Source organism: Coccinella septempunctata, chromosome 4, assembly GCF_907165205.1.
Source record: "Coccinella septempunctata chromosome 4, icCocSept1.1, whole genome shotgun sequence".
Classification (NCBI taxonomy): Eukaryota; Metazoa; Arthropoda; class Insecta; order Coleoptera; family Coccinellidae; genus Coccinella; species Coccinella septempunctata.
Genome location: NC_058192.1, coordinates 21,225,721 through 21,245,773, shown reverse-complemented (window position 1 = coordinate 21,245,773; position 20,053 = coordinate 21,225,721). Strand labels below are relative to the sequence as shown.

Sequence of the window (20,053 nt, the reverse complement as noted above, 5' to 3'; positions counted from 1 at the left end):
ATATTCATCATTTGCAAATTGAATTTCTTGAATCATTGACCCCTTTGAAATGATCCTTGGCAATGAAATCATATTAAAATGTTAACACATTGCTTGTATGTACACATAAGGATTTTTAATTCTGTACTGTACAAGGTGGTACCGCTAGTCCTTCTCTTTTTCCTGGAATGGTCCTTCAATACCAATTTTGAATTGAATTGGATCAGAAAACTCATCTGCCACAATTTTTAAAATAGTAGATACTTAGTTCGGCAATGCCATCAAGTGTGGTTGTGCTAATGCATTTAAGAGATAGGGAGACTAAGCATCGACAGTGGACACATCCTAATTGGTCCATCGTCATGTGCTCCAAAAGCTCCATCTTAAATATGCATTACTTACATCCCTTAAGCTCTGTGTAAGATATTTCAGAAATTATTTGGAAGGAATTATAATCAAAATTTTATTTAAAATTACACTTTATCAGTACAATTTACAACAGATTGCTCTATTTCACCTAAATTCAGTTGGCTTTTGACAAACTCTGATAGCTCTTCTAAACTATCATAGTGATATTCCTGACTTCTCCCAAGAGACAATATATCATTATTAGTTTCCCAAAATTTGTCTCCAATAAGATCCTCGTGTAAAGGTAGTATAACTTGTTTGAAATGTTTTGAGTTTGGACCTTTAATTCTCCTTCTAACAAGAATTGTCCCTTTTTTGAAAATTTCTGGTTCATTATTGTAATTTATGTTGAATTCGCTAAAGAGTATTTCATTTTTATCAGATGAAAAAGATCCACATAAGCGTTTCTCAGCCTGGAATATGACTACAATTAATATTTATATTAGGAGGCAGATGGAATTTTACCTCTGTATTCGTGTACCCTCCTTTCAATATTAGTGTCCAAAAAGTGGTATTGTATAAATTGTTAATATGACAATCAGCTTGCCTCCATGAGAGATAATCTCTCAAATTTTCATCTGTAGGGTAAAGAACAATTCTAGCATCAAAATAAGGGGGATACTTCATTCTCACCTCTTTGAAATAAGTATTCCAATAATAAACATATGATGAAGTGAACAAACTATTTAAATAAGTCATAATTTTAAAACCTCTCCTATTGAATATTTCAGTATTTTTCTTCAATACAAATGAATATTCATCACTTTCCCCATAAGATATCACTATGTCCTTAAATTGTTCCATTACTTTAGATGCTGCCTTATTCATCAAGCTCAAGGCTCTTATATCATTAGGCTTCTCAAAATTATGTTTCTCTGAGAATTTATGGAAAGATTTTCCATCAATACGCACAACAATCCAACAATTCGGTAAAAGTTTATCCTCGGTTTCGAAATTTCTAACATATTCAAATTTGCTTTTTGCCATTCTTGTTGATTTATGAAATCTTCGGAAAATATTAAAGTATACGTTGAACCGCATAACACCAAATATTTAATTAATTAATTTAATTTAGGCTGTTACCTTCATTTTTAGGTTGAATTCGATATTATTAGATCTACGCACAGACCACCTCTCTGGATCTACGACCAAAGAGTTAATCTTTGCTACGACATATGAATAATCAGAGAGAAGTTAATCTTTTGAATAATTATCATTATCATTAACCAGTCACAGACACAGATTAATATCCCCTACTTTCATTTATTTTTATTATTAAATCAAAGAGGAAGCTTAATCTTTGTTAAATTCATAGTCCTTTATCTATGGTTAAATCAGTGCAGTAGATCCATTGAACTCTAGAGGAGTTCCCATAGAGTTCAATGAGTAGATCAGATATAGCGACACTTACTTCACTTACCTTTTTACGTCAAAATTTTTGGTTAAGTTTAATTTAAAGAAATAGCCATTTCCAAACAAAAAATAAGGTTTCAAGACTTTTATATCCTTCAAAGTTTCTGATATACGATGGCAAGCAATTCTGCTGACAAAGCACTCAAGATTTTGAGATATTTACCAAGAGTCTCTCTTGGTAACATTCGGAATAATCCAGGATCAAGCAAAGTAATCGAAACCATTTGCCTGATATTCACAATTACATACACATATTTCGTAGAAATCAGGGAGAGGTAGAGCTCAACATGGAGGAGATAATCACGGAGATGGTAACAAGGGTTCAGGGCAAAGACAAAATTATATGAGATTGGGATATGAGACTGGAAACAACCCATTTTATTTAAGATTTCCGTTCGAACCATATTACAAAAATCATCAGTAAGTGGAAAAATATATAAAGTTAAGAGAACAGCAACTGTAGGATTCAATTCTGCCTTTAATTCATTTTTATCTGTACTCTGTACCTTATGACAGGTAGTAGCTAGCTGCAAATGACCATTACAGGATTTCTTGAGAACATTGAGCAATGCAACATTCATTATTTCAGCTTGAGAAGACAGTATCCACCTTTATCAATGGATAAATTGCAACTACTAATTGAAACAAACAGAATAGATTCCTCAAAACCAATAGATTTAGTTTCCATTATGAATAGTGGATTATTCATATTAAAACCTGACCAGCATCAGTTTGGAGTTCATTTAACTGATGAAGGTGCTGATTTATTCAAATGCAAAGTCAATATAGAAGTACAATGGGCTAGTGAACTTGTCATAGCTGCTATTGAAAAAGCAGGGGGGACGATAACAACAGCTTATTATGATCAGCACAGTTTGCAGGCAATGATAAACCCTAAAAAATTCTTTGAGAGGGGTAGGTATCCACTCCCAATGAATTTTTGTCTCCCATTGAATTCTAAAGTTTTCTTCGAAAGATGCAGATAAAAATTTATATTGATCATTAAGATATTCAAAAATTATTTAATAATTTTGGCTTTCCTAATAAGTTTATTTTTAAATTTTTTTTGAGGTGTACCAATTCCTCGACGAATGATTCCCCCTTCTGATGCAATTGAATACTACTCTGATCCCACGAAAAGGGGATATTTAGCAGATCCAGAGAAGATATCAGAAGAACGTTTAGTACTAGCTCAGAAATATGGGTATAATTTACCTAACATAGAAAAAGATAAAGATTATGATATGTTGACTGAACGTAAAGATCCTAGACAAATATTTTATGGTCTCCATCCTGGATGGGTTGTTAACCTCAAGGATAAAGTAATAATGAAACCATTGAATGAACAACTTAAAGAATTTTATGTATCTTAGTATTGTTTTCTAGTGTGAATACATTGAAATTGAGTATGTTTTTGTTTCATTGACAAAAATTCACGATAGACTACATTGCATAGATCCTTCAGCTCATAGTACACTTCATTATATAAATAAGTTGGCCAAACCATAACATCATGAATAAATATTTTGAAAGTTATATGACCCATATTTGCTTGCAAAGGGCTATGCTGTTTTCAAGTTAAACTTCAAAAATGTTATACCTATTCACATACACCATACAGAATAGTATATGTATGTCAGTATGTCTAGCTTTTTATTTGACAGAAGGTGGACAACATCACAGATGAAGTGTAATCTGTGGACCACATCAAGTTGAATCATTTCACCAAAAATCACCCTCTCCAATATGGCGGTGGTGTCATCCCACCAAGTCCAATGTTTTTCCACCAAATTTCAAGTACGGAACTGGAAAGCTCTGGTCGCGTAAAATAGTTTTAAAACTTTTCAATACATTCAAGACTATCTGATTAATTTTTTGGAGTTATTTGAAAATCATGAAAGGGAGGTGAGGTAAAAAAATTGTGTCACTTGGCTGAAAGCGCTTCTGCCATTGTGCGTTAACAAAGTGGTTGTTGTTGTTATCCTATTTTAACCCCCATTTTTGGAGGTGAAAATCATCTTTATGCATGTATATCAGTATATCCCAATGTGTATTGATTCTTAATGGAATAAATATGACGTAAATAGTCTTGCGGCTTTCACACTCCTCTCCAGAAAAACATTCACTTTATTTCAAATATCTCAGATATCAAATCCGAGTGTTGGAGCTATTTTCCAGTTCTCAGACGCATGATGGTGGTCGGGCTGCTTCTTGGCTTCGGTCGATTTTTCTCAAAAGGCTCGAGATTTCTAAGCACTTTGTGAAAGTAATTCGATTTTGCGTGCACTAAGCCCGTTTCTCAAAATCTATTGGAAATAAGATTTTGTGTTACAAAAACTGTATTCGAGCGAAGGGCGGGCAGAATTGGTGATACCTGAACTTCTTAACCCAACAAAATAGTGGAAAATGAATGGCACATTACGTTCGTCTTTTCTCGAGAAACTAATGATGCCATCAACTGCATTCCTCCTTGTTTTCGAGTTATTGACCAAAATTGAAATTTCAACTTTGGTCATTATCTCCGTTTCTGTTTGTGCAAGGATGTTGAAATGAAAACAATATACAGACACTTTTTTATAGCAATCCAGTGGCGTACTATGATTGTTTTCAACATATATTTATTAACTACTTTCCACGATAGCCGTCGTCACTGGAAAATTCAAAACTGTGAGATGATAATTGATTCCGCGGAAGTACCTTCTATCACTTATAGTAGATTCTTCATCAGAAGTTTGGGGTTCACCTATCGGGCAATTATTCTCTGCAAACTCGCTTCAACTTCAAAAAAGTCTTCAAAAATTTCAGATGAATTTCGATACAATTTCTGCAAAAAATTCATTTGAAGTTTCTGGAAGGTGTTATCTTAGTGTATGATTGAAATCTAAGGAAAGCACAGAGTTTTTCACAAACAATGAGGCTAACTAAAAAATTTCCTTCTGTACCGCTTCCATGGTACCTTCTGCAGAAGGGTTGTTGCTGTAATAGATATCTTCCAAGTTTTCTCAGAAATTTCTTCTAAGCTGATGACGATGCATTTGGAATGTTCAAAGACTGTCATTAAAGTCTTTCTATAAATCTTGTTTCGCAAAGTCCAAAAAGCGAAGGACTGTCCTTAGATAATTTATTTAATAAGAAAATAAGATAATTGACACAAAAAGGTCATGCGAACAATGAATTTAGATAACGTTAGAAAATTCGGAACACTGAAAGGAGCTTATGCATTTCATTCAATTCTTTATTGATAAAACCATACATAAGTTTAGTTACAATATATAATAGTTACAATAATAGTAAAAGTAATAATTGAAAAATACGATGAAGTTTCACAAGTCGAGTGGGAACATTTTTTTATGAATTCAGTAGTTAACACTTTTAACAATGACAAAAATATTATTACATTATTCACTACAATAACAATGTTCAGACCATAATAATTGAGCTAAAGGAATAATAAATTTAATTATTACTTCGTACATAATAGCTTATAATGGAAATGAAAGATAAATGTAATGTTTGAATATAACAAATAATACCTACATGAAATACGAACTATTTCCTATGAACAATGAAATCGTACATATTTTATATAAATGAGTTTAATTTCACACAAGAAAAGAAGGTACGGCTATAATACCAAAAAAAAATGAAAAGTAAAAATAATGACATATATGGAAGTGAGTGAGAATTGATTGGAAATTCAACAGCCAATGTGAACTAAGAATTGAAATATTAAAAGAAGTAATTTGCGGACGAATTTACTTTTACGGTAAATTAAAAAACTTATTCGCTTAGAATATATAAAACATTATGAAATTAAATTATGTCGCATTGGAAGTGGATTCTTTTATAGGGCAAGAGGCAAGGAGTTAATTCAAGAAGCAATGAAAAAAATCAATCCAATTTTGAAACAATGTTAATCGAAAATTAATGATGAGAATCAAAGATAAAAAAAATTATACTTAGTAAAGCAGGATTCTCTTCTCGACCGCTTTGCGGCAAATGGGACATTCCGTCATCTGATCGCCACACATTTGACATAGGCCATGCCCGCACAGAAAGATCATATTCTTCAAGCGGTCAAGACAAACGGGACACATCGTCTGAAAAAATTCAAAGCATATTTTAACGAAGTAGGTATAATAAAAAAAGCGAAATTATTGTAGTCTGTGATCTGTAGTACTAGACTCTCAGAAAAACAGCCATATCTGGACTCGTAAGCAAAGATTTCATCTCGCCAGTGTACAGTGGGTACACTATTGCTCACTCTAATATTCGAGGCGTATGTTCGCTAGTGAGTGGAACTATTCTTGACCAGCGTCTCGATGTCAGATTGACTTCAGGGAGACGTCTTCTTAAGTGACTACTGTACTGTGAGTGTGAACGTATCGCACGATAGTCCTATCGTGGACTTTGGATAACATTGAATGAATTGGCTACACTTTCATCACTTGTGCTCAATCACCCAGAAACAAGGACCAAAAGGCTCTGTTGGTATCATCATCGGATTCAACTTTTTTGACATAATGAAAATCGGCGATTTTCAACTGCGTAGAACCGTTTGATCTTATTGAAAACAAAATACAATCTGAACCATAGATCATTAATGGCCGGTTTCTGAGCTTGCACAATAACCATCATTATTTAATAGTTCGAAAACTTTAACGAAAGGAGTGCGAGTTGTCAATCATACCTATAACTGGTGGATTTCTAGAGATTAATCCATCCAGTATCTTTCCACCAATCCTTGTCATTACTAAAATTCTGAGATAAACTTCCAATGGAATTAGCAGTTATCGGTCCTAACTGCTAATAAATAAAGTTCAGAAACCGTGCATGAAATTTGGACATAGATTCGGAAGAAAATGATGAAGACTTGATGAAAACTTACTACACACACGGTGACCCAGAAAACCTTTTTATAATCGTTATGAACGCATGTAATCGGAAAACATCAAAATATCCTCAACTTTTGATGGGCATTTCATTATCGTCTTTGTTTAGGTTTTAGGGAGTAAATATCGTACCTGTTCCTTGATATCTTGAAGTTGTTGCTGCAATTTTTGTATGTCATTAGTGTTTAACATGTCCCTTCCGCCGTTGTTCATCAGTGGTCCTCTGGCTGGATTTCCCTCACTTGTTGATGGTTTGATATCTTCCTCGACATCGGCCTTAACTTCAGAAATTGTGCCCAATCCTCCGCTACATACCGTCATCGGCACCATAAGTTCAATTTGAGAACGGCACAAAACGCATTTTTTCATAATTTGCGAGCAGCTGTCGCAGACGCTCATGTGCCCACAAGGTTTGAAAAGGACATTCGCCTTCTTGTCTGAACAGACGAGACATTCTTCTATCTGAAAGTTGTCAAGGATGATGAATTATCATGAAGAAATATAGGGAAAGTCAATAAAGTTACATGAAGGGTTTTTTGTTGTATGCTTTTATAGTCTAAATATTTCAATATTTGACTTGTATAAAATTCCACCCACATCTACCATTAAAATACCAGAAATTCCAAAAACCAAACTCTTCAAAGTAAAAGTTGAACGCTCACTTATGAATATTCGACTATTTTCGGAAAATAAAAGTATTCTTCATATTTTCTCGTATGATTAGCCAAAATTCTGATTAATCCAAATTTTTTTTGGAAAATAGGAGTTTAGGATGACTGTATCATAAGATCGAGAAGAAAATAAGTAAAGTTCATTAATCTTTTGTGCCGCTTCAAAGCGTCTGGCAAGAGTTTTGGCCCATGGAAAGTGTCTGCCACTTATAATATAACCTCAGAATAATATTCTTTAAAACATATATAAAAATTAGCCATGTAAAAATAAGTTGAGTTACACTCATTTTTAGTAACTTTGCCTCCTATCTGCCCAGGTGTCACTAGGCAACCTCCACAAGTTTGCAGGTATTCAAAGCACGTGAGACTCTACTGAGATCCTAAAGTTTCATCTGAGTGAAAATAAGTTATGTCTGGTCGCTCTGGGATCTTACTCTATTATATTGTAGTCTTATATTTATTTAAAAAACTCACCTTGATTCTATTCACAACGGAATCTCTACAAATAAGACATTTCTTGACTCTCGGAGCACAGCTTGTACAACAAGAGACATGTCCACATGGCTGGAATAAAATATCTCGTTTGGCATCTGAACAAACTAGACATTCGTCTAGGGTTGAAGTGACGCTGGTTGTATTACTCTGGTGATTGCTATTTTGATTAGGACCCATTTCCATCTCCCCACTCTGCTTCTCCTTGTGACATTTTGTCAGGGTCTTGCAGAGATTCGGATCAGGGCAAAGGTCTAGAGGCGTTTGCCCTTTCTTATTCTTGATCGTTAGATCTGCTCCGTTACCAGCTAAGAAACATGCTATGCTCGCCGATGACTTTTTGTCTGAGCCTTGAGTTCCTAGGCCCATTAGCAGTTTTCCAACGTCTTGCACATCTTGGAGCTGACGTAGTTGAGATAGCGTATGATGGCGAAGAGCTTCGTGCAGTGGGGTGTCGCCGTCCTTGTCGGCAATGTTCAAATTGGCACCTTCGCGCACGAGAAGCTGAAATACATTAGATATAGATTAGTTCCATGTCAGATATAACACATTAAAGTAACTAAAACTTGAGATCTAAGTGTACATCAAATGAATAGCTTTGAATAAGGAATGAAGGGGTTTTATGGTGAGTTTATGCAGAGTTACTTCGAACTAATACCTAAGAAAGGGACCAATCTCATGGGCAGATGGCAAACGCGTGCACGTCTGCCAATAAGATTGGTTCTTTTCTTAGGTATTGGTTCTTAGTAACTCTGCATAATCTCACCATAAAACCCTACCGTACAATGTTCGCTTCAACATTGGTTTTTCGGAATGATCTTCGAAAGTAGCTTATATATGATAAAAAGTTTTAAAGCTGTACAACACTAAAATTCTGCGTCTAATGCGACTGAGCGCGTATTTTTTGAACAGCCTGTTTTCATACTAGAGTAGAGGACTTTAAAGTTGGGCTAATTTTCAGGGTTATTGAAAAATGTTCGTTTCATCATTGGTTTTTCGGAAAAATCTTTGAGAGTAGCGTATGATGAGAATAATACGCTTAAGAGTTGTGGAGCATTGAATTCTGCGTCGAATGGAAGGTATTTTGACTTTTTTGAGGACCCTTTCATGGTAGAGGACTACAAGGTTAGACAAATTCAGAAGATTTAAGTCTAGTATGTCATGTCCTTGCCAGAGATGGTCGGTGACAATATATCTCTGAAATTAATAAGCTCAACTTAAGATACCCTAGTATGCAAACGGCTTGACGAAAAAATACGCCGTTGTCATATTCGATGCAAAATTTAGCCCTTCAAATTTTCTGAGGATATACAAACTAAAAAACTGTATTACATTTTCAGCTGTATGTTGAAACATTTTCAAGGTAATAATTAATAATTATATCGATATTACAATGTATTGAATCAGTTTTGATTGAAATGACTCACCCTGACAATTTGAGTATGTTGCCGCTCAACAGCAAGATGAAGAGCAGTCTGCAAATTGACATTCTGGAGATCCATGTTCGCCTTTCCGTTCAGGACGAGTTGTTCCGCTACTTCCACATGGTTATTGAGTGCAGCTAAATGAAGGGCAGTATAACCGTCATCTTTTTTCTCGTCCACTATCCAAGGTCTGGGTAGTTTCTGTAGGAGAATCTTCATAGCACTGGAACAGAAAAAACAATGTGAAAATTCGAAAAAAGAGGAAACCGAATGAAAAACTAAACATTTTACAAATTCTAACGGTCATAGGAAGAACAACCAGTAATATTCTGTTAATTTCGATATGCAGTTGGAAGGGTATTTTACCCTATATTTCATTACATTTATGGTTTCAACTACTGTTTACTTGAACTTTCCAATACCCAAACGCCAAACCTCAAGGTTTTGGAGATATTAACCCATTTCTCTCATAGTTTCATATTATGAATTTCAGACCAATAACTTCAGTTTGAATGAAGATCATTTTCTTGAAAATCATATGTTCAAATCACAAGAAGTTTTCAAATGGTTAATATTGTGAATTCCAGTTCGATACTTCAAGTAGGTAGAGAATTCGATGGCGATGAACTCAATTTCTAAAAAACATAAAGCACATTGTGAATTTCAGTCGATACTTTGAGTACAAGTGGAGATTCTTATAGTTGATTTTATTTCTGACCGATTTTAGAGGTTCATTATTGGAAGTTTGAAATTATTAAAACAGAATGACATGTCAATAATTCTTGAATTGAATATTAGTTGGGGAGCCGACGATGCTAAATCAGGATTTACTCGAGCGTCGTGGAGACCTAGTAAATTTTGAAGATTAGGCGGTGGAAAGAAAAAAGGTTCTATGATGTATGCACTTTCAGCGGTGAGGAAAGCGTCGGCAGGATCTCGAAGATGTAAAAAAAAATAGTCAGGTGTACATACTCGAGCGTGTCATATTAAGATGTATATGCCCTACGTGTCTCTGATAATAAATTCATGTATCTGACAGTTTGCGTGGTGGGGCTGACCGTACGGAAGAGTTGAAAGTGGTGAAAAATTTTTTTTCGAGCATGTCAGATTTTTAGATGATATGTTAATTGGACCAAAAGAAGCTACTTTTCAAGGGAATTCGGGCGTGACGCAAGGTAACAGCGGTCCTTTAAAAATGCAAAAAAAAAAGTTACTTGTACATACTCCAGCGTGTCAGATTTTCATACAGATGGCTCATCTCGACGTTGCAGACGTGTTGACCCATTAATCTGACACTAATCAGGGGGGTTCTTCTTAATCTGACAGTTTGAATATGACAACAAAAAATTTTTTCAAATACCTCCCTACCTGTACGTCTAATCGTTTCTGTATTCATCATAAAAGTTGTAGTGAATAAAATTCTACCCAACTTTCGTCTGGAGCAATTTAACATACTCTTAACCGTTTTCGAGTTAGAGGTCAATGTAGAAACCCAGTCTAATGTACATTCATCGCTATATATATCTCAAAAACATTCAAACGTAGAAAAAATTGCTTCGGACAAAATTTGTAGAAAATGTTATTCTCTACTTTTATAATGAATGCGAAAACAATTTGGAGCCCATATAATAATTAAAAAAAAATGATTTTTGTGACCTCTATGGCCAATTTTTATTGTTTCGGCTTGCTGAAACTATAAGATTATATTTTTTCCGTTATTCTTGAATAATTGGCTTCAAAATTAGAATAAAAGCCACCGCGCTCGAGAATGTACACGTGACGTTTTTTTCGCTAGTTTGGAGCCCTCCCACACATTTTCGTCACGCTTAAATTATCAGATTAAGAAAATATACACTTTTCAACATGTAATTAACTACATATATCTTAATCTGACACGCTCTAGTATGTTCAATCATCGTTTTTTTACCATTCTGACAGGCTGTCCTAGGCAATTCCCCCTATATACAGATCTTATTTTTGGTAGAGGTACTATATAGGATTCGAGGTATCTCTCCTTATATTAATCTGACACGCTCGAGGAAATCCCGAATTTTCTCTCCAACTATATATAAAACCTCTGGATCGGAGCATCAAGTTCCTTCCTATTCTTGTAATTTCAAGTCATTATCAATTTCCCTAGAACCGCGAATTACTTTTTTCCAAAGGGTTTTGTTCCATTGAAATGCAAAATGTATACCGTGAAAAATAAAGCGGGAATTTTCTCCCAGTGTATTATTTCACCTGCAGAAATTTAAATGGGCAAACACCGAAGATAAATAACAGTCAGCATTTTCCCAGGGAATTCCTTGCGAATGTTTAACTTCCTAGATAGCAGTCTAACGGTTCTTTTCGTTTCACGTACTTCGTTTTCGGGTGATTACCCGCAAATGAAGAATTTCGAATGGAGACAAAAGTTTCGCGGAAGTAAATGAACTTCGTTCATTGAATTCTAAACTGTTGGGGGGGAAATACAATCGGCAAAAGTTTTATACTGATTGTAAAATCGGTGAATAGGAATCAGCACTCGAAGTAGTTCAGGCTAAATTGGACTTTGGATCAAGAGTATTTTTTGCCGAATAAGTTTTTATACAGGTCCTTCCTTTCACAGCTAATGGTCCATGAATATTTTTGTAATTTCCAATATTGTATTCAGTTGAATAAGTTTCTAAAGATAACCTACTTGCATTCTTATGGGACTCTCATTCAAGTTTTCATCTTGTTGAGATTGATACTGATCAATCTCAACTGGATATGGAACTGATTTTTGAAAACATCCGTTTTTTTTACTGTGCTCTTCACTTGAACTTACTCACTGTAAGTGGTAAGCTCATTTCGCAGTGTATAAATCATAAAAATCCATATTGAAATCTCTAAAAAAAACCTTTCCATTGTGGGGAGGATTGCAGTCAGCTTACTCACTGAATTTCTTTTGAAAATTTCCATCATCTGCATGAGGAAGAATGAGCAAATATCTCGGCTTTCCACGTCATGTATGAATACCAGAAACAATATAACCTATATTGTTCCAAATGAAATCCCTGAGAAACTCCAGATGTAAAGAAAAATGAAATGGCGTTCATGAGTTGAGTTCTATCATTGAGTTTAATCTTTGTAAATACGAGGATATATTGAAAAATTCTTAGCCTACTATAAAACCAAACAAAATTTCAATGTGAAAATATTTTATTACTCAACATATTATCCTCCTAATTGGAAACATTAAAAAAATGTTTTTTTTTTCTGCAAACCAGACCTGCACAGCTTTTATTACCTCCTGGAAGAAAATTTACGACCTTCTAAACTTTTTTTCAGTTGAGGAAAGAGATGATAGTCAGATGGAGCCAAATCTGGTGAATAAGGGGGGTGTTCTAGTAATTCAAACCCTAAATCACGAATTTTTTGCATGGCAACATGAGATTTGTGTGCATGGGCGTTGTCCTGCAAAAACAAAACACTTTTGGATAGCTTTCCGCGTCTTTTCTCTCGAATTTTTTTCCGTAAAGTGGTCAGTAATTTCGAATAGTACTCTCCGGTTATCGTTCTACCCTTATCCAAAAAATCAATCATGATTACTCTATGGCAATCCCAAAAAACTGAAGCAAGATTTTTGGACACGAAACTTCTTAGGTCTTGGTCTTCACACTGACACTTCTAATGAGTTAGTTTTCGTTGCTATGGCAACGCAATATTTTTTTTATGCATGGAACTGGTCTAGGCTAACTAGATCTCAATACATCCTCGTAAAAATGGAACCTTGATTTGAGTTGTCATCGCATTACGTAAAAACGGCTAAACCGATTATATTCATTTTTTCTTTTAAATCTTCCTCATATATTGTATAAGGTTTTAACGGATAAAAAAAGGTTATGAATTTTTAAACTTTTTCATCTCGCAATTTACACGACTAACAACTGAACTAAATATTGCAGATGAAGCATTGAACTCTTAACTTCTTTTAGAGTTCAATGAGATGAAATAAGAATCAATTCTTATATACAGGGGGACACCCTGCTTGCAAGGGCTCAATCAATTCTTGATAGCTTGATTCATTTTCAACAAATAAGGTCTCTTGCAATTTCTTGCTAAAAGTAACGGTTTTTGAGAGAAAAATAATTTATTTACCTTTATACAAGGTATGTAGCTTGAGTTTTACAGGCTGGAATAATCCTCGAACTTAAATTTACCTAGTAGGCGGATATCATGCTGTCATTATAGGGGAACAACAATAGTTATTTGTGCAACCAGTTGGAAAAAGCATTAGTTTTCGTAAAGAGCGAATTACAAAAAATTGTGTTTTCCAACGTGTCTCACACAGTATTTTTTCTAATTTTGAATAGGATGTGACTTCTTGAATTCAAATTGAAAGTACCAAAAACATCTATACAAGCGTCCCTTTTAAATCGTCTAGTGACGGAAATATTTATTTTTATTTTTTACTTTCGTTGCTATGGAAGCAAGTCCGGTTTTATCATCAGTTGCGAAATCTATTATTTTTCATAACTGATTACGAAAAGTGAAACGTTTCGAAACGCCAGTCAATGAGTTTTAAAAAGTGTCACATTATATAATATGTCAAAATTAGAAAAATATTTTTGATTGCCTTCTCGCTCCCCTAGAATGTTTTATCAATTTAATTTCTTTGAATTTTCTGGTTTCTAAGAAAAAAATTGCTCTTCAGGTGCCATCTTTACGAATCTGTATCTAAGCATGGGCATATAAAAAAAAATATATGAAAGACCCACATTATTTCCTGACGATGAATTACCCCATTCATGTAGACCCTGTAGAATATTCACTCCAGTTGAGTGTTGAATTTTTTTTCTGGTGTATCGCTATAATTTGGATCATCAGGTTTTCATGCTGTTGTTTTTTTCAAGTTTCACATCCTACATACATTGAAATAAATCTAATGTATAAAGATAGTTATATTTTCACCTACCCTTATTATCCCTGTAACAAGCTTACATACAGAACGGGCAGTCATTGCTCTAGTGGACAATATTTCAATTACCCCAAATTGAATAATGGCCCACCCCAATTAGACTTTATCGCGAATTATGTGAAACTTGGAGTTTAGTGAAGAAACTTCTAATATGCGTGACCTGTGGCTTTAGCGAAACTATTAGTTATGACCTAGGGTGGTTGCAAGATTAATTCTTGCATGTCAGGTTACCCTATCAAAAAACGAGGCAATACTCCAGTTATAACTTCTTCAGTTTTTGTTAGTTCGAATTTTTACTTGAAGGTGATTAATCATAGTTTAGAAAATGAATTCCTGATTCTGCGGTGTGCCTCCCCATTTCTAATTGTATCTGTTAGATTTGAATGTCGAATTATTACACTGCGATTTGTTATTTTGACTATATTTTTTTTGAGTAAATCGAATTTTAATTTCAAGATCACTTGAAGCTCGAAAAAATCTACCGGTAGATTTAAATAAAAACATTAATCTGATAAAATATATAACTGAAGAGTCATTCTGATTTTTAGAGAATTTGTACCATTTGCGCTCAAATGGCGTTAGTATCAATTTCATATACAGGGTGTTTCATTGGTAAATGAACATAGAGTAACCTGAGCTAGAGCTACCCTAGGCGAGTCCAAAAAACCCATATATGATAGGTCTAATCAATTCCATAACCGAGATACAGGGTGCTTCATGTATTCACGTAAAATTTCAATTTCTCATAACTTTTGAACCAACCAGTATAGTTGGTTGATATTTGGAATATATGATTCACTTGCACAGGTCGATAGATTCACATTTAAATTTCCAAAAAATTCCAGGTCCGTAATTGAAAAATATGGGACATCTTCCAAGCTGGGATTCAACACCCTGTATATCAACATTTTTGGATTTGAAGGAGATATTTGAAAAGAGCAAAAAATTTTCAATGACATTCAGTAGATTTCATTGTCCCGCACGTCATTTTGCTCAAAGGAAACTCCAGGGAAAGCGAAGTGAGAAATGTTTTCTTTGCTTATTTTGGTTACAAATCGTTCTAAGACAGTCTCTTTTTGTGTAAGTGAATCATATATTCCAAATATCAACCGACTATCCTGGTTGGTTCAAAAGTTATGAGAAATTGGAATTTTAGGTGAATACATGATACATGTATCTCGGTTATGAAATTGATTAGACCTAATCTAATATAGGTTTTTTGGACTCGCCTAGAGTAGCTCTAGCTCAGGTTACCGTATGTTCATTTACCAATGAAAAACCCTGTATATTATCTACCTCATCTATTATATCATACGGAGTGTTAGTCGATTTGTTATTTTGACTATCTTATTATGGGCAAGTTGAATTTGAATTTCGAGATCATTTTAAGGTCAAGCTCAGAAACTCTAACGTCCAGTTTCATAATTGAATTTAACGTCACTTTAAGCTTAAAGCTTTCTTGACTGTCATTTTTAGTAGCGTTAAAGGAAGCTTTAAAATTAAAGGGGCTTTAGGTTTGATTATGAAACCGGCCGTAACGGTAATAGTGCAGTGGCAGTTTCAGGAGTGATTTGGGGGAAGGGGATAATTTTATATTTGAAATTCTGTAAGGTGTTTATTGATATAAAATAGGTATATTGTTACAATTGTAATATAAGCTATAAGTTTGAAAGAAAACTACTTTGAAAATTATTCTTATTTGTAGAGGGGAATAAAATCATTTTACGATATTCGAAAAACCTACACCCGTATCTCCCAGAAAAACCATCGTAGGTTTAAATATGATACATATTCTGAAGGAATAGTTATAAATCTCGAAATTTCGAAATATTCGTATCGAATATTATCTTTACTATAAATAGAAAATTAGTCGCATAAAAATTTGAATGAGATCATTTTTTTCTTATTTGTATAATAAGATGTAAGATGTAAGATATATCCTGTATGGATATATCTTACAATTGCCGAATTGCCATTAACTGGAAGGCCGCCGATGATGATCGGAATATTTACTACCAAACAGAATGACGAATAGAATTTTCCCACATATCACAATAAAAAGGAGAAAACCTTTCCTCCCAACAACCAGGAACATAAAAATTTATGTTCCCAACTCTGTAAACAATTAAAAATTTTTGTGACTGCTATTTATATTTTGGATGAATAAATGGCCGAACTGAGTCACAATTCTACAATCGGAGGGGGTATTCGGTCATTTGACACTTCGAAAACGTCACTTATAAATGATCCAGATCTAAGGTCTTGTTCATCAGCGAGGGTTATAGCGTCGCACAGAGGGGTAAATGACAAGTCTAGTCGGCCAAAAATATTTAAAAACCATTTTCTGTTGGTTCAAGTCTGTTGATTACGAAAAAAATATCATAAAAAATCTAGGACCTCTGGTATCAATCTTGCGAATAATAAACAATGAGTGAGATAATATATACGATAACTCACCTCAATAATAATTTATTTACGAATTATAATAAGAAAATGGTAAACTCAATCAATCACCTGATGTGAAATTGATTTATTTCTTCTTAGTCGTCTGATTATTCACAACTTGCATAACTGTCCGAATAGAAAAGACTCTGAGGAGTTATTTGATTGGATGATTTTACCAAAAATGGCTTGCTTTTTTTCGTCGGTATTGGCCTCATGCCAGATAGAAGCGGATTGGAAGTAAGATATCGATGTTACAAGATTCTCTTGAAAATTTTCGAGCAAAATTTATTCGATAAAGACTGAAATGTTTTATATTCTTCTGCTGCTCTTCGGAATAATTATCTCGATTTACTAGACAATTTTCCGAAAAATTCCAAATTCTTGTCGAAACTGGTCAACTGCTGGCTATCCCTAAGGTTGAAGAGGTTTTGTTTCATGATGGTGGTCAATCCAGATGGTCCTAAAATGACATTTTGTCTTTTACTGATGAAAATAGCTCCATATATAGAATCTATTTTCCGTCCTCATTTTGAAATTCCTTGATTCCTCATTTAGATTAGCTGAAGAAAAAAAATCAATATTTTCCAAAGTGGCGGTTATTGGCGGCTATTGATTGAAAATCTATCTACTACATAACTTGAACAACCAATCATGTTAAAATAGTCATCGGGAGTCATCAGGAAGTATAACAAATGTCTCATCGAATGTTGAAATTCACAATAACAAGAAGCATAAAATAAAGAGAACCATATATTAATTTTTTTTTATTGCTGCATCCTCTATTTTAATGAATAACATAACGCTATTACATAGATGCATACCTGGTCTCTCATAATCCATAATGAGATGGTCTTATAAAAGTTTGAGAGGTAACACAGGAAGCACTGAACTGTGCATTGAAAGAGATATTTTTGATGCGTTTAAAAACTAATGTAATGCAACCGACAAGTTCAAACAAATTTTTTCGCTAATTGATGATCAGGGAAAAACGATTTACGCCATTGATTCGAATCAACCACTATTCTAATTGACCATTCGGTGCAATTTTCCCATTTCTGATGCATTTTTGGAAACTGATTTTTGGCCGGCTAGATAATAACTTTACTCCTATGTGCGTCGTTCTGTTGTTCGAATATCGAAGTGCATTGATTAAAACAAATTAGCTTGTGAAATGTAGGATAAAAAGTACTTAAATTTTAATTATTTTCCGCCACTCGACTACAAAATGGAAGTTTTATTGCGTTTTCTCCGGATCGTCCCGGAGTTTAATTATGGTCGGATGACGCGTAGCTTCGCCTTTATTCGTAATAAAAGGAGGATTCTTTCCTCCTGGCGATGACGTTGATTGAAACAAATTGAAAGAAAATTATCGAAAATTTATCTAATGATTTCCGGTCACAGAAAATAATCGATAAGTGCACAATGAATAAAACAAGGCTACTTTAGATAAAGGATCATTGTATCCGAGTAAAATCTCCCCACAGTCCACACCATTCTTTATTTACAGGGTGACTGGTGACGTAAGGGGCAACGGCTCAGAGGAGGTAGAAAACCTTCTACTGAATGAGGATTTAAATGTCCCATAAGAATATAAGAATCCGAGATATAAGGCGATTTATGAAAAAAATGCTAAAACTGTGAACTCCATATTATAATAGGGTAGTCAGCAAAGATTATAGAGTAGAAAAATAGGAAACGAAGCGACTAAAGTGATGTGAGCGCCATCTATGTTTCAAATGTGATTTTGAGGCCCGTTTGCACCAATACCCCTTAAAACGAGTACATAACTAAGTTTCGTTTAAAGTTAATGGACGCTTAATTTTATTCCCAGTTGCACGACTGTGGCTTAACGGAATCTTAAGTAAGGGGCCCTTAAGTTTTTATATCTAGTAATATTTCTGTTTTTTATTTTGGTGCAACTTCATCCTAATCCAATGAAGCCATTTCATTGGTTGGCCGGTTGCTGATGATCGTTGTCATATCATCACCCTAACTTTATTGTCGTGTCAGTCAGTTTCGAGTAAATTATTATATTCTTATTATATTCTGTTGTTGAATTAGCATTATTATTGATGATGATATGGATTGTCAAATAAAAGGTACCTCAGTTTATACCACACTTTCTTTGTAAGGTCTTGTGTGAATCTTGTTGAAGAGGAACGTGAAGAAAATGTCCTTATTGTCCTTGTTAGTACGAATACGATGAATGATTGCCAAGCAAAGGGCACTCAACGTCTCAACAGAAGAAAAGAGTTTGTTGCTAACTATAGCATGATTTGTGACACAAAATTGAAAATTGAAAGACTGATGGCATAACAATGAAGGCAAAAGAAAAGGCTTGGTATTCAGTAATGAATTCATTCAATTTTCAAAATCCATCAAAAATGGGAAGTTCTGCAGCCAGTTCAACAAATTATTTTAGGTTAGAAACCCGGCCTTAAATACCTAAGTGGTCATTACAGGAGCGCTTTAATTTAAGTCTAGCTCTAGCCATTTAAACTCAACAGTTGGTGCAACGTAATTTAAGTTAAGGGTTGATTTTAATATACAATATCAATTCGAGGAACATTTGCAGAAACATATGAAATTTTGTGAGATTTTAGATGGCCATTTTGAAGAGGTTTCGAATGTTTTGACAAAGATTGTTTTGATTCTCGTACCGACTTTTGTTTATCAAGCTCGTTCTAGTTGCTTATTATTGAAATTTTTGTCTAATTTCTTGGTGAAAACCTCAAAATATCGTTCGAAAATTATTGTGTGGTGATTGGTGAAGAACTGTGAATCAAATAAAACGAATCTTACTAGGGAAAATGGGAATGTAAGTATTAAAACTGGTAATATGTGACTCGGTCATTCACACTACTAACTACACCATGGTAATGAACATTTTACTGCAAGTCAATTGAGAACTGTTCATCCACGTAAATTGTTGTATACAGGAAGCATTCCTTGCATAAAGGGCCCATTTGGGGGAAATTATGACTTATATACGTCCATGCAAAGGTTTTATTGATTTCGTTTTTGGTATCGAGTGACTGTCAAATTGTTGTTTTGAAAGTCAAAGTTTTATAAAACCTGCTGTGAGTGTTTTGTTCATTCATTGATCAATTTGCATATTCTGTCATAAAGAGACCACATCATAAAGAAATTATAAAGAAACTATACTGACGGGATAACATACAGGTCTTGTATACCTCAGTGAAGTTTTTTTTTAATTGGGGTTCTGAAAATTCTGTAAATAAAATGTAAGTAACTGAAATGTGTATGCTATGATGGTATATTGGTTCATATTAATTTCTGATATGAATTGTACAAATTCAACTTAGTTTATTAATTCAAAACAAAGTATTGAACAGAAACAACATCTTTGACGTATAGCTCTATTCT

At 34.2% G+C, this 20,053-nt stretch overlaps 3 protein-coding genes across 3 annotated transcripts in view; 1 reads left to right on the top strand and 2 right to left on the bottom strand.

The window, feature by feature from the left end:
- Positions 1-428: 428 nt before the first annotated feature.
- On the bottom strand, positions 429-1,510 carry LOC123311278 (probable tRNA(His) guanylyltransferase). The gene is made up of 2 exons (XM_044895160.1): positions 853-1,510; positions 429-800 (listed from the first exon to the last, which is right to left on the bottom strand). The coding sequence occupies exons 1-2, from the start codon at positions 1,426-1,428 to the stop codon at positions 453-455; spliced, it is 924 nt and encodes a 307-aa protein (XP_044751095.1). The 5' UTR covers positions 1,429-1,510; the 3' UTR covers positions 429-452.
- Positions 1,511-1,808: 298 nt separating this feature from the next.
- LOC123311271 (39S ribosomal protein L15, mitochondrial) lies at positions 1,809-3,209 on the top strand. The gene is made up of 4 exons (XM_044895139.1): positions 1,809-2,010; positions 2,063-2,220; positions 2,390-2,715; positions 2,872-3,209. Exons 1-4 carry the CDS (start codon positions 1,915-1,917, stop codon positions 3,171-3,173), a joined length of 882 nt encoding a protein of 293 aa, XP_044751074.1. The 5' UTR covers positions 1,809-1,914; the 3' UTR covers positions 3,174-3,209.
- Positions 3,210-5,087: 1,878 nt separating this feature from the next.
- LOC123310923 (E3 ubiquitin-protein ligase MIB1) overlaps positions 5,088-20,053 on the bottom strand; it is a 610,270-nt gene continuing 595,304 nt past the window's right edge. Inside the window, exons 6-9 of the mRNA XM_044894636.1 lie at positions 9,283-9,502; positions 7,838-8,359; positions 6,825-7,154; positions 5,088-5,900 (exon numbers count right to left, since the gene is read on the bottom strand). Of these exons, the coding sequence (XP_044750571.1) occupies positions 5,760-5,900; positions 6,825-7,154; positions 7,838-8,359; positions 9,283-9,502 (1,213 nt within the window). The 3' untranslated portion in view covers positions 5,088-5,759. The remainder of the gene's footprint in view (positions 5,901-6,824; positions 7,155-7,837; positions 8,360-9,282; positions 9,503-20,053) is intronic.

Coding starts and splice junctions, on each gene's coding strand:
- LOC123311271 (XM_044895139.1), top strand. CDS start 1,915: ATGGCAAGCAATTCTGCTGACAAAGCACTCAAGATTTTGAGATATTTA. Junction 2,011..2,062: donor ATAATCCAGGATCAAGCAAA/GTAATCGAAACC, acceptor CATATTTCGTAG/AAATCAGGGAGAGGTAGAGC. Junction 2,716..2,871: donor TAAAAAATTCTTTGAGAGGG/GTAGGTATCCAC, acceptor ATTTTTTTTGAG/GTGTACCAATTCCTCGACGA.
- LOC123311278 (XM_044895160.1), bottom strand. CDS start 1,428: ATGCGGTTCAACGTATACTTTAATATTTTCCGAAGATTTCATAAATCA. Junction 801..852: donor GAGGGTACACGAATACAGAG/GTAAAATTCCAT, acceptor GTCATATTCCAG/GCTGAGAAACGCTTATGTGG.